The sequence below is a fragment of the Amblyomma maculatum genome, chromosome 10 (genome assembly GCF_055883805.1).
Source record: "Amblyomma maculatum isolate TAMU_Amacu chromosome 10, ASM5588380v1, whole genome shotgun sequence".
Taxonomy (NCBI): domain Eukaryota; kingdom Metazoa; phylum Arthropoda; class Arachnida; order Ixodida; family Ixodidae; genus Amblyomma; species Amblyomma maculatum.
Genome location: NC_139353.1, coordinates 4,765,727 through 4,788,487, shown reverse-complemented (window position 1 = coordinate 4,788,487; position 22,761 = coordinate 4,765,727). Strand labels below are relative to the sequence as shown.

Genomic DNA, 22,761 nt, shown 5'->3' with positions numbered 1-22,761 from the left:
CGCAAGGCTCAGATAACTAGCAGCCGCAGTTCCTTGGATACGAACTCCATATATGTCTTCAACATGTCCTCGTCTGTCTCCGCCAAACGTTCTCAACGTTTTTGTTGGCGGTGATCGTGCACTTGCGTTTGTCGATACTAGTGCTGCTCTCTCCATCATTAGCGAATGTTTCTACCTCGCTTCATAAAGTCATCGCCCCGCCGTCCGGTCTCTCTCCGCACCGTCAACGCCGATCCCGTTCGTCCGTCTGCTGCTTCCACTGCGCGCGTCGTCGTCATGAACGTCTTATATGTTGTGGAGTTTTTAGTGCTTGCCTCATGGTCACATGACATAATTGTTGGCTCGGGATTTTCTTTCCCGCCACCTTGCTGTTATTGACTACGTTTATCCACATGTCGTCTTCTTTGCGCTATGCGATGCGATTCTCGACAACCCGCCGTCTTTTGCTTGTTCCAAATTTGTTGTCGCCGCTGGCACTGACATTCCGCTCAACAGTGCTGTGTTTTTTCCCGTGTTAGTGACCTTTACTTTCGACGTGACTGTTCTCTTTGCTCTTTGTCTCGTGTTCGCTTCTCGCCGCCTTCTTCTCCTTCCCTTGACATTATACGTGGCGCCGCCGACGTTATTGGTGCAAATGCCCCATCTGTTGCGGCTCCGTTACTTCGTGGCGAATGCTTTGGCCATGTTGAAGCTGCTGACCTCATCTCGCCTTTTGATGTCGATGCACATTCGCCAAAACGTGCCTACGCAGCCTCCCTCGGGTTGATTGCCGCTTCTTCCGATTTGCCGAGTGTAGACATTTTTCAATATTCCGTCGCCAATGACTTCGGCCCGGCTCACCAAGAGCAACTGGTGCTCTATTCTACGAGTTTCTGCTTCGTTTGACGTTCAGACAACTTACCTAAGGCGTGCGACTGCGGTAGTTCACCAGATCGACACCGACAATTATGTGCCTCTTCGCCAGCGCCCTGTGTGTCGCCTTCAGAGCGCCGTGTCATTGCTGAGCAGGTCGACGACATGCTACAACGCCGCCTAATTCAGCCTTTTTCTAGTCCGTGGTCCTCTCCAGGGGTTCTTGTGAAAAAAAAAAGGATGGCTCTATAAGAAATTTTGTGTCGACTACCACTGCCTTAACAAAATTACACTTAAAGACATATGCCCACTACTTCGCACTGACGACGCCATCAGTTGTTTACAAGGAGCCGAGTTCTTTTCGTCCCTAGATCTGCGTTCCGGCTACTGACAAGCCTCCATGGCTGAATCTGACCGATCCAAGGCAGCCTCTGTCACCCTTGATAAACTGTATGAGTTCATAGTGATGCCGCTGGGCCTTTGCAACGCTCCTGCTATGTTTGAGCGAATGATGGACATCTTACGCCTCAAGTGGAATATTTTCCTTTGTTATTTGGATGATGTCGTCTTCTCAACCCATTTTCCGACGCACTTCGTGCGCTTACACGAGATACTGAGCTGTCTCACGGGCGCTGGTCTCCAACTTAACGTCAAGAAATGTCGCTTTGGCGCCCGCAAGTTGATGATAGTGGGCCATGTCACGTCCAAAGACAGCGTCCTGCCCAATCCGGACAAGCTACGTGCAGTAACTTGCTTCCACAAACCGACTACTGTCAAAGAGCTGCTCATCTTCTTAGGCATGAGCTCCTATTTTCGTCATTGTGTCCGCAATTTCGCTATCGTCATTGCACCGCTTACGAAATTACTGAATAGTTCCGCCGACTTGTCTACCTGGACCTCAGCCTGTGACAATGCTTTCTCTACGCTCCGACATCTACTCACTTCACCGCCATATCTCCGCCATTACGACCCCTCCGTCTCTACTGAGGTGCACACTGATACCAGCGTCATCGAGCTCAGTGCTATCCTCGCTCCACGCAAACCCAGCTTTCTGAATATATAAATGCTTAAGTTAGCCGGCCGCTAACCAAAGCTGAATATAATTACACTGTCACGGAACAGAAGGGTCTTGTAATCGCGTGGGCATTAACCAAGTTTCGCCCCTACTTATACGGCCGCCGCTTCAACGTCATCACCGACCACCATGCCCAATGCTGGTTGGCTTTCCTGAAAGACTCTTCTTGAAGTCTCGTGTCTGACGGAAGCACGTCTGGTAAGGATGGTACATGACGAAATTAGATGGCGCCCACCAAAAGAAAAGAATGGGATGACGTTACGACTCCCCAACGGGAGCCTTATTCACAAAGACCTTTCTGGATGCCTCGGCCGCTGAGATTTTCGCCTTCAAGACTTTGACATTGATGTCATTTACCGCTCGGGACGAAAACACTCCGACACTGACACCTTATCACTCTCGCCGCTGCCTTATTCTGCACCCTCGAAACCGATATCCGAACCCTTAGTTGCAGCGCTTACCTCCCAGGACCTACGCCGGGATCTCTGGATATATCTACGCTTCTCAACATCCTCACCGCATCTTCTACGTCTTTGTTCCCGCGAGCCCTTCGTCACCAAGGTACCCTTTTTACGATCCAGGACGGTCTCCTGTATTGAAGGAACTATCACCCGGATGGCCGCAAATGGCTCTTGGTCAGTCCTCGCCACCTTCGCTCAGATATTTGTGCCCGACACCATGCCGACACGCAAATCGCACATGCTGCCTTTATGCAGACATATGAGCATCTCCTCCAGCGGTACTGCTGTAGGGAGATGTACAACGTTGTTCGTCACTATATTCTCTCCTGCACTGCTTGTCAGCAGCGGAAGTCGCCTCCGCGCTCCTGTCCAGGGCCGTTGCAGCCATTTCCTTGTCCAGCTTGACCCTCCGATCGTGTCGTAATCGACCTGTTGGGCCCCTTTCCATCATCGAACTTACAACCCTTGGATATTGGTCACTGTAGACCACCTCACTCGCTACGCGGAGACTGCAGCCCTGACTGCGGCTAGGGATCGCGACGTCCGCTCCATCACCGTACATCACTTCGTCCTGCGTCACGGGGCTCCTCGCGAAATTTTGAGCGACCGTGGCCTCGTCTTATCACAACTTGTTCACGAGCTTTTCGATGCTTGCCACAGAATACATCGAACCACAGGAGCTTACAATCCTCAAACCAACGGCCTCGCAGAAATATTTAATCGGACTGTTGGTGACATGATAGCTATGTACGTCTCTTCAGGCGCCTCTAATTGGGATCAGGAGCTTCAGTACGCCACATATGCCTACAATACTGCATCCCAGGCAACTACAAAATATTCTCCATTATTTTCGTTATACGGTGCGAACTTTCCTGTCTGCTAGACACCATACTTCCCGAAAGTTCGGAGTACACGTCTCTCTCTCTGCTGTTGCCCGTAATGCTGAAGTGTCGCCAGCTGGCTCACTCGTTCACGTCCGATATTCATCTTCTCCGACATGAGAGCGATCACGACAAGCCCGCTTCTGAATTTCCTACAAACACCCTCGTTTGGCTGTTGGTTCCAGTTCATCCGAAATTCTCAGCAAAGTATCAAGGCCCTTACCGTGTGTTCGAGCATATATGTGCGGTTAAATGCACCGTGGAGCCGGCAACGCCTCCTTCGGATCGCCGTCGCTGTGGGTGAGAACTTGTTGACGTCAGTCGCCAAAAACCATACTAAGATCCCCTTGTCGCCCTCTGGCATTGAGTCGCCAGGATGGCTCCCTCTTTCCGCCGAGGCAATTGTAAAGATGACACTGCGCCCACACAAATGACAATGAAGGATGCTTCGCGATGAGTTGTTGCGCGCGCTGGAAGCTCGTGCTGCCTTGGTCAAACCAGAATTGTACTTCGCAACACGATCGCCCTGCCCTGCGGGTCGCCGTCTGAAGTCCTCCCCTCTTCTGCTTGTAAAAAAAACCGGCGCGGAGTGTTATTCTGCGCGCTTGACTGAGAATCGGATGTATAGTGGTTCGATTCCCGTTAGAGATAATTTTCGTTTAATGGCCACTGGTGTGCAGACTTTCTTCCCACAGCCTTCGGACTGTGTTAGTCATAAAACAACAAAGGCGTTTCCCTCAAACACTTCATTGCATTTTCCCCAGTACTAAAACCGTCTGAATTTTACTATGCGCCATTGTAACCAGGCGCAGATACAATATTTCAAATAAGATTCAAACAGGGCATGGTAGATTACAAGAGTAATGGTTTGAATTGTTCACAAACGTTTTATCATCACTAAGAGACGGAAACGGCATTATTAGCGCAGCTGCATGATGACCACCAACACAGGTAACGTGAACGTTTAACTCAACCCCATGAATGTGTATAAAAATTTCCCTTTATTATTGAATAAAACTTCTTGATTCTTGTATAACAAGTGGATTTTATCTCTAAGACAATCCAAATAAACTCCCTTCAACACAACTATGCACTAAAAATATTTTTCGCGATGTCCTTTAGCGCTCGAAGGCTAGCTAAAGGCGGCTACCATGCAGGCGCGGCCGCGGCGATTCCGCGGCTCAACAGTCCACAAGGAAGCGCCTGCACGGCGGCGCGCTAGTCGCTAGAAAATGGCTGCGCTCGGAAGCAGCTAAAACATCAGGTCTATTCGACGCGAGATCGACCTAGAGGTGGCGCCACCGTCACTCCGGTAGTGTGGATCGGCAGCCGGCGGCGCTCGCAGAAACGCACGCTGCGTAGGTCTGCTTCTGAGTTTACGGCGGGTTTGTTGGCGATGAAAACGCGTCTTCTGCAGTATTTCTGCAGTATTGCAGAAAAAAATCCAAGGATTTCGCCAGTGCAGCAAGAGAAGAGCGGAATTTAGGAAAACAAAGCCCGCAACCACCAGTCTTCTAGATTTACTTTGCACGTTTCTTGCGCTGTACCGCGCTCACGCGCCTAATGCTTGGGCCTGCCTAATGACAGCTTTGTTTTTCTTATCGACTTTTAAACAGTTTGCGGGTGTCTTATGCAAAGTGAGACGGGCGAATTTAGTGTCAAGCCCACGCAGATACAAGGTTCGTGCTCTGACCTGCAGTACTTTAGATTGAATCGAGAAAGCCTGGTTCATTATATCGTACTTGACTCGATGATTAAGCAGGTTAAATGTAGCATTGGCAGCGCACTGCATGGTGAGTTGCTTTAGACTTAGCGCACATCAAGTCTGGCCCAGACAACCACGCACAAGTATTCCCCAAAAATGAGATCACGCCGACACTATACAGGAAACCTCGCCGCACAGGAAAGCTGATTGTTCACGTGTACAGCGCTGAGTGGATTGAATTTGCCAAGATGCTTTTTGCGGCCACTGTCATAGAACGTGATAGTGTATTAATGCATTCGCCACTAACTGTAAATAATTTCCTGAAACCGAGGAAAGTATAAGAGATTTCTGATGTGTGTGATGTTAATATATAACGGTAAATTAGTAGTGTAATTATTTTGTTTTGCAATGCGAATAAATTTCACCGTGTAAGAGAACTTTTACACACTTGACAGAATTTACAATAATCAGCGATTAATTTTCAGTAACGTTAAAGTGCAAGCTACGAATTACTCGCTGCGAAGACATCGTTATAAACTGTCATGCACTGTCATGTTCTGGGAAGCAATTTTACAGGCTGAAAATTTCTTTATCACTACTTATTTAGCTGTGACTAAATCTTATGCGAAGTAAAATATTAGGGTTGCTTCCAAAACAGATGCCGGATATAAAACTATTCCGAAATAAATGGAGGTCATCTTATCATGCGACTATAAAAATGTATTTATTCCCGAACTAAACACTGATATTTAAGCTCGCATGAAGCTGTTTCACTCCCCTTGTCAGGAGTGACGAGTTTGCTCGGAAGACAGCACGAAAAGGGATTATAATGATTATAATAGGCTACCAGTAAAGTACATTGATCTAGGTGTATTATGTAATATATAGGGTAACAATTAGGTTCAGGGAATATGTTTCCCAAACATTCGAGCATTTCTCTAAAGCAAAATGTGCTCACTAAAACTTTTACGGATGCACAGAAGCCTTCAACAACAAAAAAAAAAAAAAAAAGAAAAAATAAGAAAAAAAGAAAAGAAATGCCTATTGGCCCGGGCGAGTTTAACGTATGAAAGCGGCATCGGCTATGACGGATGATTGCAGAGGCTGGTTTTGGTGTCGTTTTTTTTTTCATTATTAACACCACATTTAGCACGTGGGATTGTTTATTGTACAGTCAAATCCCACAGCAGAGGAACGGCTTTCGAAACAGTTGTGATTGAATCCCCCGTTCTCGAAATCAGCAGTCGAGCGCCCTTACCATTGAGACACCGCGACAGAGGTTTAAAAAAACAAAACAAAAACAAAGCACTCACGCAACTCTACCGTGCATACAGACGGCATAGCACGCATAGAGTGGTCTGTTCAAACTGCATTCTGCTATATGAAGCAGTCTGCGGTGGCATATGTTTTAGTAGCTGCGGTATTCCAAACAGAAACGGGAATATGCGATTTCTGAGCGTTTGCATTAACTTTTATTGACGGCAACGACCTGATTTGCTTTGACACGGCGGTAACGACAGTACCACTTCGTTTGAGACATTGCATGTCAAAGGATCTCAAGCGCCGAAGACCGCGATGGATGATGTCCTTATCTAAGCATGACATGCTCGATACGGACAAGTATTTTTTTTTTTTAATGAAGTGTGGGGTTATAGACTGTTCATATTTATTTTGCAAGAGACATATAAGTAAGCAAAAGCTCACAGGAACTGCGAAACAAACAAAAACACTCCTGTACACGCCGCATGCGCGCGCGTAAATCCCTGCGGGCTGGCATGCGACGCGAAAAAGCATCCACACTGAGTAGGTTTCGCCGCTGAGCCGCAAGGTGGCGACTCTGCTCGATGTCGAGGCCAATAGGCAAACGAACAGAACTGTCTTATCGACAGGGGCTTCACAAAAAAATTTAAACTTTTCGGCAATGGGTTTACCGTCTCGCAAATATGCAATTTGAGCGACGCCATATCGAAAGCTACGGATTAATTTAGTAGACCTGTGCTTCGTCCTTTGAAAAGTAGCCCCTTCCGCTGTGACCAAAGCAGGGACTTCAGACTTAGCTGCCGTACGGAAAACCTGAAGAGTTTGCACATATGATGAACAGGGTTGCAATTAAGGCTCACATGTGGCACTTGCGGGGCTCAATCCGCAATGGCGCCGGTGAAAATGGGAACAAGCCCTTGGCTTTACTGGGGCGAATTGCCTGACATATAGGGTTTTTACCGAACCTGAAAAAAAGTTTGCTATATGCTTAATGAAGTCGAAACAATTTCGAAATTCCGCTTCTACCTCGTAGCAATCATAAGTTTTACGTCGGCACTTCTTAGGTTACATAAGACTATGAAAGGATTCGTTTATTTCCCGAACAAAAGCTGTGACCGTGTCGTGAGACAAGAATGACACGACCGAATGCTGCCGCAGGTAAGCGTACGCTTTTACTCTGACTATTCAGTACATATCAAGAAACTACACTTGTCTTGAACGCAATTAAAGTTTTTTTACCTGAAATATAGAAAATAGTTCCAGCTAACAGTGTTGCTTTTCTTTCTGAGATCATATTTATTCGACAAAATATTGTTAGCATATTTTGATCAGTGCAATTTACAGGAGCCTCGGCAATCATTCGAAAGTTATTGACATATGTCATTATGAAATAATGATTGATGACCTAGACAGGAAAAGTAGAAAGGTAGGCTTGAAAATCAATATTCAGAAGACTAAGGTAATGTTCAACAGCCTCGGGAAGGAACAGCAGATTACATTAGGTAGCGAAGTACTGGAATTCGTAGTAGGCGAATATGTCTACTTAGGACAGGTAGTAACCGCAGATCCGGACCATGAAAAGGAAATAACAAGAAGAATAAGATTGGGATGGAGCGCATTTGGCAAGCACTCGCAGATTATGACTAGCAGCTTACCGGTATCGCTCAAGAGGAAAGTATACAGCAGTTGCATCTTGCCTGTACTCACCTATGGGGCTGAAACGTGGAGGCTAACCAAGAGAGCTCTACTTAAGTTGAGGACAACCCAGAGGGCTATGGAACGAAAAATGGTAGGTTTAACATTAAGAGACAGGAAGCATGCAGAGTGGGTCAGAGAAATAACTCAAGTTACCGACATTCTAGTGAAAATTATGAAGAAGAAATGGACATGGGCAGGACATGTCGTGCGAAGAGAGGATAACCGATGCTCGCTTAGGGTAACAAACTGGATTCCAAGGGAAGGAAAGCGTAGCAGGGTGCGGCAGAAAGTTAGGTGGGCGGATGAGGTTAAGAAGTTCGCAGGGGTCAAGTGGATGCAGCTAGCACAGAACCGGGTTAAGTGGAGAAATATGGGAGAGGCCTTCGCCCTGCAGTGGGTATAGTCAGGTTGATGAGGATGATGACGACATATGTCTGTATGTACACTTCGTAATAGAGGAACCCTATATATAATTTCATTGCACTGAACTTGTTCAGTTACAAAACGTATAAGGCAGGTTGTTATTCCCAGAATTGTAAAAAAACAAAGCGCCTGAACAATAATACTGTAAGTACCTGTAGAACTTGCATCTGCACAATAGAACATCACACAACAATTTAACATGATGAACAAAGAAACACAAACGTTACACACCATTGTGGCTGTATTCAAGCCGGTAGTGCTCAGTACCAACTGTACAGCGCTGATAAAAATACATTGCGGGAATAAAAGAGAAAGCGTGAAACCCATACTGTAAATAAGGACAAGAGAGCAATTGGAATTCATTATTCATTCATTTTTCATTAGCCCATGTCGATTAAACTGTTCGTTAGTCCACGCAAAAATGATATGGCTATCCAAATTAGGTGTTAAATTGGATGAATGGAGCGACTAGCATGGCGTCACTTCGCGAGGAATGCTACCAGAAAGGACACTTGCTCGCGGGGTTCATGCGGTCTCCCACTTTGCAGGAGAACGCGGCTGCAAACTCGGGCATGTTGCGAAGGGGTCCCATGCAACGCGTCCGGCTGTGCCAGTACCGGCCGCCTCTCGATCGACGCTTATTCCGCCTGTCTCGGCTGCACCACTTGAGGCAGTGGGACACGAAGAATGTCTGCTCGGCATCGAGCCCGATGCCCGGAATAACTCTGGTGCGTTCGGCCATCGGGAGACGCCGGAACGCGCCGTAGGCCAGGAGAATCCCCGCATAGTCGGCGAAGCCCTCGGAGTCCGTTGTGTCATCCGCCATTCTAGCCCGTGCACTCGCCTCGAGCTGTATTGATCATTTAAAGTGACAATGAAAAATTGCAAGAGGGGGGGGGGGGCATTTCCAGTTTACACGAAAGCATTTTGCTGTGTGTGCTGCCATTTTTGCGAATAAATGTTACTTTATAACCGTTAATTATTGCCGGTAGTTTTCATTATGCTTAAAAATCTATTGCCTTCGCATAGCAAAAATTACTAATAACATATTGAGTAGTTGTACAGAACTCTTTACATGACCTCTCACCTGCAGTACTATGATGTGCGAGCATTGACATGCACAATCTGCAGCGTACTGCTACCCACATCACGTTTAACATGTTTAAGGGGCGGACGTTTGGATGATGGGGGTATTACATGGCATCACATCACCTCCAGATTACTCTGACGTGCGAGTACTGATACACATAGCGAATCACCCTGTTTGATCTACAGCGTACTGCTGCTCACCACACGTGCAATACTTTAAAAGAAGGAGCTATGGTTTTGCTTTGTTTATAGGATTTAACGTCCCAAAGCGACTCAGGCTATTAGAGGCGCCATAGTGGAGGGCTCCGGAAATATCAATCACCTGGGCTTCTTTAACGTACACTGACATCGCACAATACACGGGTGCCTTGCTTTTCGCCTCCATCAAAAAGTGGTCGCCAAGGCCAGGTTTCGACCCTGCATCTTTAGGCATAGTAGGCGAACGACCACCACCCTGCACCACCACGGCAGGTGGAAGGAGTTATGGGTGACGCTGATATTTGCGAGCGGAAATGGTGCGAAGTGTAACGCTGAGCATATGAACCTTCTTATGAAATGCTGTGGGTCCAATGCCGGTGAATCGGGAGCGCAACCCAATATGCACAAACGCTGAAAATAAAAACGTGGCTGTGAAATTGTGTCCAATTTGACTGATAACACTGCACGTATGTCAAAAACGTTGATCGTGCACCTACTAATTTTAATAATTTTAATGAACTATTATATCAGGTTGTTCTTGACATTTTTTTCAGGCCTATACGTTTCTTTATTCGTCCACGCAAGCATGCACATACGCTTATTGGAAGCAGCACTCTCGATTTCGCTTATTGCGCATCATCGTTAGGCCGTTTGCTTCTTTTCAGAAGGTGCAAAATTTAAGAGATCAGGCAACTTACTTTGGATCAATTTTAGCCCTGCAGGGCTAAAATTTCTTTATTCAAGTTACTCACAGGCCCCTTCAACATGGGAGCATTGTGTGAGTGGGGCAGTACATACATGAAGTTATAAACAGAGCAAACACAACGATTTGAGAGAAGCGTTATACAACAGTTAGCAAGAAGAAGTACTGAGCAGAATACACTTAAAATTTTTCCCTCGCTTTTTGTCCCCCCTTTAAGATGAAAACACAAGTTATATATTGGTTATTATTATACAATATAGAATAACTATACAACGATCAAACTGTGGCAATAGGGAAAGGAACACAATCCGGCACTGTGTTTAAAAGAGCATAATTTTGTTCACATTAGACAGTAGTAAAAGTGATTTTCCGTAAGCACTCGCAGATTATGACTAGCAGCTTACCGGTATCGCTCAAGAGGAAAGTATACAACAGTTGCATCTTGCCTGTACTCACCTATGGGGCTGAAACGTGGAGGCTAACCAAAACAGTTCTACTTAAGTTGAGGACAACCCAGAGGGCTATGGAACGAAAAATGGTAGGGGTAACATTAAGAGATAGAAAGCGTGCAGAGTGGGTCAGAGAAATAACTCAAGTTACCGACATTCTAGTAGAAATTAAGAAGAAGAAATGGGCATGGGCAGGACATGTAGAGAGGATAACCGATAGTCGCTTAGGGTAACAAACTGGATTCCAAGGGAAGGAAAGCGTAGCAGGGGGCTGCAGAAAGTTAGGTGGGTGGATGAGGTTAAGAAGTTCGCGGGGGTCAAGTGGATGCAGCTAGCACAGAACCGGGTTAAGGGGAGAAATATGGGAGAGGCCTTCGCCCTGCAGTGGGTATAGTCAGGGTGATGATGATGATGATGATGATGACAAAAAAGCATGACATAAGGTGAGGATCGTGGTTATCATATCTCGAAACGTGGCAGGATTTCTGGTGTTAGTAACATCGTCAGGAAGGCTGTTCCAATGATTTATGGCACGCGGAAGGGCAGACATGATAAACGTTTCAGTACGACCAAAAATACGCGCAAAGCTGTTATCATAGTGGCGACGACGTGATATACGAGACGGCCGTGATAAAGTTAATGCGTGGCTGTGAGGACTGAAAACCATTTTATGAAATAAGCTAAGAAGTGCTACTGTACGACGTGATTCTAAAGACGCAAGTGATAGCGATAACTTGATGTTAGTGACGCTGGAATGACTGTTATAATCACGAGCGATGAAGCGTGCAGCACGGTTCTGTATAGATTCAAGACTGTGTTAGATGCTTTTGGTGAGGTGACCAAATGGGCGAAGCAAATTCAAGATGTGGGCGGACAAACGTCTGGCAAGCTAGTTTTCGAGTGTCAGATGGCGCATCATGAAGATTACGTCTTAAGTATCCGAAGGTTCGTGAAGCCTTAGCTGTTATTTTATTAATGTGTGTCGACCAAGAAAGGTTTGGAGTTAGGTAAATACCGAGATATTTGTATGAAGGCACTGCAGTGATTTGGTTGCTGTTGAGGGAGTAGGTGAAAAAGGAATTTGATAGTTTGCGGCTGAAAAGTCATTAATTTACACTTGTCAGTGTTAACCGTCATTTGCAACATAGAGCACCAGTTTGTTATATGGTCGAGATCTCTCTGTAGAACAAGATAATCGGCTGGATTAGAAATTTTACGGTAGAAAATACAGTCATCAGCAAATAAACGGATGTTAGAGGTAATGTCGGTTGGCAGATCGTTAATATATATTAGAAATAACAGTGGGCCCAGAACACTGCCCTGGGGAACACCGGACGATACCTCACAAAAAGAGGACGAGCAGTTATTTATACAGGCAAACTGTTTGCGAAATGAGAGAAAATTTCTAATCCATGATAGCGTTAATGAGTCAATGTTTAAAGCGGAGAGTCTGGAAATTAAACGAAAATGTGCTACCCGATCAAATGCCTTAGAAAAATCGATTAAAATGCAATCAGTCTGTTGGTTATCTTTCATGTTAGAATGCACTTCGTGAGTAAATTCCATGAGTTGTGTATCTGTCACGAAATCGGCGCCCATTTTCATCAAGCCGGCACGGCGCGAGGCCCGCGCGGCGTCGCGTGGAAAGCATGTAGAGAAAGCCCCCTTCCCCGCGCGGGAGAGCGCGTAGCTTTGTACGCGTTGCCGTCACCCTCTTTTCCATTGCCCGGGGAGGACGGTGATTCATCGGACTGGAATCAGCCAGAAAATTCTAGAATCATCTATGGGACCTAGCCAATGACGACGCGCGGCTCGACGGGAGGAGAAGAGGGAGCTACAACCAGCGAAGCTATGTGTGTGTGCGCGCTAGCTTTGGCGCGTGTTAACAAACAGACGCGGTGCGCCCTATTTAAAGCGACCGCGCCGCTTGTTGAGTCAGTCAGTCATTCAGTTCGTCAAGTGTTTTGCGACGTGCTCGCGCTTCGGCTGGACTCCCGGGGATCACCCGCTGCTGGCAAGCCCACGGACTTTCAAGGGAGCGGCGCTCGTCTCGTATGGCGGCCACATCGTGACTCTTGAGGCGTCGGACTGCAACAGTGCCCGGTGAACAATTTGGTGTTTGTTTATGTACTCTCTCTTGTTTCATCTGTTGTAAAGCCTCTACGTTATTGGATACCTGTGTAATTGCATGCTTAGCGTTTGTATTCTGTGAACCTCTCGTCTGTTGTACTTCAAGTGATATTGTGTATTCCTTTGTATCGTCTCTTGCTGTGCATAAATTGTGGTTTTGTTTGTTACCTCTGACTCCGATCCTTACTCTGGTTTGAACCGGCGACCGCTGGGCACCAAACGACCACCCCCCTTCTGTCACTACAAGGTAGTTGAATTCCGGCTGAGCTTGCCACGCAAGTCGAGGGCATCTCCTTTGCGACCGGAACAACTACCCCCACTCACTCTAAGGGTGTCTGGGAGTGTGCGCACCGTTAAGGGCGCATCGTTAATAATCCCCCTAATTATTAACGGGTGACAATTAATCTGGCGTCCGCGACAGGGCGTTTGGTGCATTCAAGCTCAGAGGACGGAGAAAGAGTTGGAAGAGTTTACGAAGAGGTCGTAAACAGTGTAACAGCAGAGCGATAGCAAGAGGTACCGCGCTGAAGCGGGTGTGTAAGGTCCATTGAGAGTGCTATGTATTAGCATTAGGCAGTTCACATTGAAGATGAATCTCAAGGAGATTATTGCCTTAGGCCTAGAGAAAGGTCTTAAAGGAGCTGAACTGCGGGAATGGGTGGACCGAAAAGAAAGAGAGGTTCAAGAAGAGGCTGAGAAGGAAAGAGAGAGAGAATGGCTGAGGAAACAAGCAGAGGCAAAGAGACAAGAAGAAGAAAGAGAAAAAGAATGGCTCAGGAAGAGAGCCGAAAGAGAAAAAGAATGGCTGAGGAAGCAGGCAGAAAAAGAAAAAGAATTCTTAAAAGAGAGAGATATCCTTCTCAAAAAGCTGGCTGAAGTTCGGCGTTTGAAAGGTATTACCGAGCCTCCGGAGGTTACCTTCCCTTATATTATAAAGTACAGTGAACCAAGCGATACATTGACAGCCACAGGTACTGTAGAAACTGGCTCCAGCAGCCAGAATGAGGTTGTGGATCAGCGTGTTCTTGCAACAGAAACGTCAGATGACCTAACTGGAGCTCAGAATTCTCAGAAAAATGATATTGTGCCCTCCGAGACGACAGGTTGCAGAGAAGCTGCAACGGCAGCTATCGAGCCAGAAGGCTCATGCATGTACTCTTCACTTCAAGAGGAAGCGCAATATTCTAGCTCCACGTCTGGTCGCATGACTGACGGAAAGGAAGAGCTGTGGAATAACAGCGATGCCGAAAGCTTAGATGGAGCTGATGCTGAGGACAGCATTCTTGCCGAAATGCAAGAACCGGTTTCCAGGAACGGTTCGACCGACGAGGAGGCTTCACTCATTGAGGAGGACGAAATATTTACCTCCGTTGGGAATGACAGTGCAGATAAGAAACGGAAACCGCCAGAAAGAGAAAACTGCACTGCGAGAAAAGAGTTTAACAAAAATTTTAAGGAGCAGGATGTAACCAAAAGTGAGGATAATGAGTCTCCAGTTGAAAATGAGTCCTGCTTTGAGAAAGTACGACTGAAGGTCGTAAAGAAAAGAAAGAAAATTAAAAGGATTAAGGGAGAACAAAGTTCTCAAAAGGACGCTCCTTACAGACAACAATGTTCTGATTATGCGGGTAAAACCGGATCAAACGTTCCTCGGCCAAAGGTGCGAATAAAAGTGAAAATGAAAAGAAACAACTTCAGACCTGCCAAGTCAGGTGAAATGGAGCCGGAAAAGTCAAGAAGAAAGAAAAGGAAGAAGTTACTGAAGGACTTGAAGCGCAAGGAGAACAGGTCAAACAGAGAAGAAACTGGGCGGCCGGCACGGAATAATATTAGGCCTGCAGGCAACATTTCTCTCCGCGAGCGTACTGTTGGGGGCCTCAGATACAAGGGCCAAACTACTTCTGATCGGCAAACAGACAATATAAGGAAGATCAAAGCGCGAATGAGGAAGAAAAGCAAGACACGCGTAAGAAAGACGTACCAGTGCTTCGTAAGGAAGAGAACTGGCGCGCTAGGTAGTTTAAGAGGGGCTCACCTGTTCGAAGGAAGAGCCACAAGCCGTTTTTGGAAATATAGGCGAAAGCATGCCCTGGGTTTGTGCTCTTCACATTTGAATAGCTGTGCGTTTCTGTGTTGTTGATTCCTATGTATATCCGAGAGCCGTGTGTTGCTACGTTTGTGAATTTCATGGCATTGGTGTGTGAATTTCGTAATGTGTTATTGCAGTTTGTGAAATTTGTGCAATGTGTGTGATATGGTCATTTGCCCCATATATTTGGGAGCGCATGCATGTGCGCGCGATGTTCGTGGTTGTTGTGAATATTGTGGGACAATATTCTTTAAGGGAGGGGCAGTGTCACGAAATCGGCGCCCATTTTCATCAAGCCGGCACGGCGCGAGGCCCGCGCGGCGTCGCGTGGAAAGCATGTAGAGAAAGCCCCCTTCCCCGCGCGGGAGAGCGCGTAGCTTTGTACGCGTTGCCGTCACCCTCTTTTCCATTGCCCGGGGAGGACGGTGATTCATCGGACTGGAATCAGCCAGAAAATTCTAGAATCATCTATGGGACCTAGCCAATGACGACGCGCGGCTCGACGGGAGGAGAAGAGGGAGCTACAACCAGCGAAGCTATGTGTGTGTGCGCGCTAGCTTTGGCGCGTGTTAACAAACAGACGCGGTGCGCCCTATTTAAAGCGACCGCGCCGCTTGTTGAGTCAGTCAGTCATTCAGTTCGTCAAGTGTTTTGCGACGTGCTCGCGCTTCGGCTGGACTCCCGGGGATCACCCGCTGCTGGCAAGCCCACGGACTTTCAAGGGAGCGGCGCTCGTCTCGTATGGCGGCCACATCGTGACTCTTGAGGCGTCGGACTGCAACAGTGCCCGGTGAACAATTTGGTGTTTGTTTATGTACTCTCTCTTGTTTCATCTGTTGTAAAGCCTCTACGTTATTGGATACCTGTGTAATTGCATGCTTAGCGTTTGTATTCTGTGAACCTCTCGTCTGTTGTACTTCAAGTGATATTGTGTATTCCTTTGTATCGTCTCTTGCTGTGCATAAATTGTGGTTTTGTTTGTTACCTCTGACTCCGATCCTTACTCTGGTTTGAACCGGCGACCGCTGGGCACCAAACGACCACCCCCCTTCTGTCACTACAAGGTAGTTGAATTCCGGCTGAGCTTGCCACGCAAGTCGAGGGCATCTCCTTTGCGACCGGAACAACTACCCCCACTCACTCTAAGGGTGTCTGGGAGTGTGCGCACCGTTAAGGGCGCATCGTTAATAATACCCCCTTAATTATTAACGGGTGACAGTATCGCACGACAGTCCTTTTCTAAAACCGTGCTGATGGGGGTAAAAAAAGCTGTTATGTTCAAGATGCTGGGCAACGTTTGAAACAATGATGTGCTCTAGAAGCTTACATGCAATACTTGTTAAAGATATGGGCCGGTAGTTACTATTATTATTTCTGTCACCAGATTTGAACACGGGGATGATTTTGCCCATTTTCCAATCAAACGGAAGTTCGCCTGTAGATAGGGACTGCTGAAAAATGTGATACAGGATTAAGCTACTACAGGTTAAAGTGAGTGTTAGAATTTTGGCGTTGATTCCGTCTGCACCAGAGCTAGCGGACACTTTAAGACTAATGATTAAAGGCTTGATGCCTTCAACAGTTAATTCAATCGGGGTCATATATCTATAGTCGACTTCGGCGATGGCGGGAATGTTAGAATGGTCATCTTGGGTGAACACTGAAGTGAAGTAATTGTTAAATATGGTCGCACTTTCTTCGTCAGTAATGACATTTCCGTCCTCATCCTGCAGAGCGATTTGGGCCTGCTTGGTAGCTGGGGCTATTGTACTCCAGAATTTTTTCGGGTTGTTGTGCATAAGGGATTGAAGGTCATGGGAATAAAATTTGTGTTTCGCTTTACGGACGGCATGGCAGTATTGTTTTTCGCAGTGTTTCTGTTAAAGTTTCAGCGAGGGGGATCGAGATTTTTTCATGGCTTTGAATAAGCGCTTCTTTTTATTCTTAAGTGAGCAGAGTGACCTATGATACCATGGCTTAGAAATGTTGACCCGAAATGAGATTTGTGGTATGTGAGCACGCATTAATGACAGCAACTTTTCTTTAAACAAGCTCAAATTTTCATTGACAGTACAGGAAGAGAAAGTAGAAAGGTACATGGAAGAAAATTCCTGCAGACCAAGATTAATGGCATTGCAATCAGCTTTTTTATAGTTGAAGGTGAGTTTTGATTTGAGATTAATCCATTAATCCAAAGTAACTTGCCTGATCCCTTAAATTTTGAACCTAGTGTCCACGTAGCCCCCATATAGCCTCAGGCAACTTACTTTGGATTAATTTTAGCCCTGGGTCTATATGGGGGCTACGTGGACACCAGGTAAGAGGCACGAGGCCTAAATTATTGCATTATTTTAAAAATTAAGTCAATTAATTTTTTAATCTTCATTTTATGGGGGTATGTTGTATTTGCACAATTGGAGCTGGCTGTCCAAGCAATATAGCCGGGAAAAAAATTTTCTCAAAATAAATTGCAGTAGGCGTTACGAGGCCCAAAAATGCGACTGTGATGAGGTTTTACCCAATAACACAGCGCCTTCGGCGCATCCGGCGTAGATCGCTCGGTGGCTGAGGGCAGGCAGGACTGGAAGCTCAATGAGAGCGCGAATTGGGTACCGACGCGGCGGCTGTCAGCGAGTCGAAACGAAAATGACAACGAACCGCCCGTCTGGTTCTCAGGGCAGAGTGACAAAATCTTTGGCCGGAGCGATCTACGTTAACAGCGCTGTGCCAATGTGTGAAACTGCCCATCAGGGTGACATTTAAACACCTTATAATGCTCGCTACAATTTATTCAAGAACATCCTTTTTCACGAAAATCCATACTACTAAGAGGACGAGCTCCAATTCTGAAAATATATTTTACCCCTAACATGAAAAAACGTTCAAACGCATACATGCGCTCCTACAGTGTGAAAAGCTTAATGCAGCATTTAATAGTCCTACACGCTCCTTTCTTTTTTGATACAGTTGGATCTATAGCCACCGTTATTCATTACCCTCGTGGATATCTTGGCTCCATGCGCCGTTTTCCCTTCAAAAGAGCTGAAAGTCCATTAATTCTGCTGTTGAATGCGGCAGACTAGTTTTTGTGACTGCGTGCAACCTGCGCCATCGAACGCACTTCACTTTGTCGCCGGACGTCGCGGAACGACGACAGCCTCAACATCGTCAAAGCACCAAAATGGTAAGTTACGCGTTTGAATATTTTGCCTTTTGCAGTTTATTCACAAGTGAGGGTTTCTATAGAAAACTACTAGGATGGGCAGCAAGGCTTCGGAAATCTTGTGTCAAAATTTGAGATCATAAGGGTGCAATTACCATATCGGAAATATTCATGTAATATGAAGACTTTTGTAGTTGAAAGTTAGTTTTCATTTTTTCAGGCAGGACTGAGCTCGCACAGTAGCTAAAAATTGATTGCAATATGCGTTTCCTCGTGGTGTTCTAGCTGAATAATACGACAAAGAAAAGAAACGAGATCGACACGAAGAGCACACGTTTCGTCCTCGTTTTTTGCGCTCTTGTATTATGGATCGTAACTAACTTCCCCTGCTTTCTGCCCTGTTCTAAGCTGCTAAGTATTTTTATCATGTTTCTGAAATCAAGAAAGAAGTGGTGTCGAGATGGCAAGTAAATTGTAAACACATGTAGCATTATGAGTAATTCGCCAGCCTAAACCAATGTTTCATATTGTTTGCTAATTGCACGACTGCACAGTGTTCGAGAAACAATGGATGCAAGTTAGGCCGCACCTTTAAGCATATGACGCACAGCTTTAGCGGTATAAGTTTGCTATGCCCCTTGCGAATCCTATTTCTCCTAGATGCACTTTTACTACTCGTTTATCATTAATCTTTGAAGTATGTTGTATTATTTCACACATATACTAATAACCACACAATTGTATCATTCATGATTTTATGAAATATAACCCTAAGCAGATATAAAAACTGGCTTTAACCAATCCATTGCACTGTGCATTGTACCCTATGGCAGTGTAACGCGCCATACAAGCTTCCTGGAAGGCTGACTTTCGATCTCAGCTTCCCGATTAAAACGTGAAGAAGCCCGAGTTGGCAGCTCCTGCCACATCATATGTGGTCTAGTGACATCTGAATGACCTGTATGTGCACTGTCGACTATAATGCGCCTACATTGAGCGGCTGTACGTACAGCACTGCAATCCCACCTGCCAACTGCCCTCTGGTTGAGTCATTGCCGCAATTTTTTTCGGCTACACGTTTTACTGGCACAATTCTGAGTTCGACAAAGAGATGTGTAGCATGGAGTCATATGGAAGGTTAGTTATGTTATTATACGAAGGGCTTTCTTTTGCCACATTTGTAGATTGTTTATATTCGCTTCTGTGTTGGCTCCCCATGACAAATGGGCGTAAGTTACATGACTAGTGAGAATTGAGTTGACATTAGTGGTTTTATATTCTGAGGCAAGACATGCCTAAATTTATATAGAACATCCCATGCTTTTGAGGGTTTGACCTTTAGTTATTCGATTTGAGTGTCTGAGGATAAGCCTGTTTTTAAGATATGGGTATTTATGTGTGGCCAAGAAACAGTTTTGGTACATCGTACAGCCTTATTTTTAGTTCCAAGCAGAATTGCTTTCGTCTTCTCTGCATATATATTAAGCGACTTGTTTATGCTCCATTCATGCAATCTTCTCAGTACGAAGTTGGTGTCTTGGCCAGTTTTTTAGTACTGGATGCACTGATAAAAAGAGCAATGTCATCGGCGTGTATGACGAATCTTGTTTCTGGGTTAATTGAGGTCAACGTCGTTTATGTAGAAGGTTAAAAAGTAGCGGCCCAGAAATGCTGCCTTTCGGAACACCTGTAATAATTGGAAGAAGGGTGGATTGCGTGTAGTTTACTGCTACGGATTGAAGGCGATATAACTCAGATAACTCTTTTAATAGGTTCAAGGTGGTTTCTCGGATGCCTATCATTTTAGTTTTACTACCAATGTCGCACAGTCTATCCTGTCGAAAGCCTTAGAAAAGTCGATGTAGACCCCCAGTGTTTGTAACTTTGACTCGATACCTTGGAGTATTTCCTTTTCCTGAAATAATACATGAGCTGTTTATCTTCCACGAGAAAGACCGTGCTGAGCACCGAAGACAATCGAAAATGTTTAGCAAAATAAGATAATTCTTGCATTAATTAGTTTTTCTATTCATTTACAAATGATGGGGAGGACCGATATGAACATATATTTTAGAGAATTGTTTCATCATCACTTTCGTATATGGCAGTTACCTTTGCGATTTGGAGTCGCTTAGGAAAGTCTCCATAAGATAAGCAGAGGTTGTAGTTGAAGGTTAGTACGGATATCAGTTTGTATAGAAGATATTTGACGGTCTGAGCTGTAAGCCGTCAGTCTAGTGCAATTTGTATTGCGAAGAAACGATAAGAAGACTCCTGCTTAAGTAGTAGAGTTGAGGCAAAAACTGTGCATTTTGTACCGGCGAGAAATTTGTTCCTGAGATCACAGTTGTCGACTCATGCCCTTAATTGGAGGGTTTAAGTTTACTCCATAGTTTTTTATCAGGCCCCTGGAAATTAGGGCTAGAAAACCGTAGACAGAAATTTCTATTTATTTACTTTTCTAGACTGTGAATTCACTTCTTTCGGTGCACCACGCGAAGCGAGGGAACTACTTGTTAAAACAGATGCTTGGGCAAGTTGGTAACTCATTTTGACCGGAACAGCGCGCACTAAGACACAGACAAGAAGAGAGACACGACACACACGAGCGCTGACTTTCAACTGGTGTTTATTGTTTGGAACGAGGCATATATACACAGTTCCAACAACACAAGGAAAACAACCATCCTTCATAGATTCATAGTCAATTCATGCATGTCACACTGAACAAGGACGATAACAACATTATCATTTTCCCTTCACTAGAAATGCCAATTCTTTTGAACTGATCGATAAAGAGGGGCTACTGACGCATGCGTCTTTAGACTAGGCGATGTGCGCTGCTTCGATTAACACGCGAAATAATCGAAGCAGCGCACATCGCCTGGTCTAAAGACGCATGCGTCAGTAGCCCCTCTTTATCGATCAGTTCAAAAGAATTGGCATTTTTAGTGAAGGGAAAATGATAATGTTGTTATCGTCCTTGTTCAGTGTGACATGCATGAATTGACTATGAATCTATGAAGGATGGTTGTTTTCCTTGTGTTGTTGGAACTGTGTATATATGCCTCGTTCCAAACAATAAACACCAGTTGAAATTCAGCGCTCGTGTGTGTCGTGTCTCTCTTCTTGTCTGTGTCTTAGTGCGCGCTGTTCCGGTCAAAAGCAACTACTTGATTACACGAGTTTACATTTCGATCAACGTAACACAGTTAGAACATGATAATAATCGCCTATAAGACACACAAATATGTGTATTTTAGTAAGGTACCTGTTGTGGTTTCGTATACATCACGTACTTAGCCATACTTATAACAACGCAGGCATTTTGACTTGAGCATTACGGTATCTGGTATCGTTATGTGATGAAAAAAAAACGACAATGCTAATACACTGACTTCGTGGGGTGACGATCGACGCCCGCGTATAAAACTAGCGTTGTCACCTAGCGTTACATACCTGTTCGTATGTAGAGCGCAAGCAGAGCACTCTTCTAACGTACTCTTGAATTGTCGACGTGTTCTCGTAATTGACTCGCCGACTCGTTTCGTCTCTTCCGATGCCATCGACATCATAGGCATGCATTATTTCATGGCCAATGATCTGGAAACAAAATTTATGGCGTCAAGTTGAAATTTCCGAGTTGAATCGCATTCAGGTCACACAATAAAGATAATCATCTCAAGACCTGAAGTACATAAAAAATGCACAACGTATGAAAGTGACCTACCTCCATATGTTATTCATCTACACACTCATCAATATTTCCAAGCATTAGGTGCAAGAAGAGTGCTAAATATCTTAGCATTGTTTATATTGCCGCGAAACCTTCAAAACAATATTTGTTGTTTTTTAACAGCCGCCGGCATACAGGCTTATCACTCTGATTCTGGACCGCGTATCAGTTCCGTAATCTTTCTTTGTTAATGCTCGATGTCGCGAGTCACACCGTTATCAGTTTTGTTGTAGCGCAAGATGCACCGAGATCTGTCTCGAAGGTTCCGGCCACTCGGGTGTCTTTCCACAATGTTCCAGCCCGTGCTGATAGCTGTTTGCGACGTTATCTAGATTGTTCTGTGCAGCCTTTAAATTGAGCGTTGCCGAGTGTGACGGGCATTCCTTGTCCGACGATTGACGAGCACGTTTGTTTTTATCGCCGCCGCCGAGTCGCTTAGCTCTTTTGCGGGCGCAAGTCAGCCCAAATAAAGTTTCTTTAGTGCGAACATCGACCCTTCATTTGTGTCGTCGACCTCGTCACCACTACGTGACATCTGGTGGAGGTGCTGCCTTTGATCCTTCAAGCGAAGACCCAAGCCGTGTTCCTGTCGCCCTGGAAGACCAGCCTACAGGTCACCGAGCCAGCCGCCGACTTCAAGGCCTACAACCAGAACACGGTCTGCTGCCTGACCCCATTCGATCTCGGAAGGCGTCGACGCTGACAATGGCCCAGCCTACAGCACCAGTTGTTTTCGTCCAACCCCGTGAGCCCCCCTGCTTCCATGGACGACCGGATGAAGATGCTGGAGACTGGATGGACCTTTTCGACCGTGTGGCAGAATTCAACGGCTGGAAAGACGCTGCGAAA

General features: G+C 45.6%; 1 protein-coding gene across 1 annotated transcript; it reads right to left on the bottom strand.

The window, feature by feature from the left end:
• Positions 1-8,851: 8,851 nt before the first annotated feature.
• Positions 8,852-21,761, bottom strand: LOC146175430 (neprilysin-3-like). Its single transcript, XM_084580760.1, has 2 exons — positions 21,636-21,761; positions 8,852-9,199 (listed from the first exon to the last, which is right to left on the bottom strand). The coding sequence occupies exons 1-2, from the start codon at positions 21,759-21,761 to the stop codon at positions 8,852-8,854; spliced, it is 474 nt and encodes a 157-aa protein (XP_084436886.1).
• Positions 21,762-22,761: the final 1,000 nt, after the last annotated feature.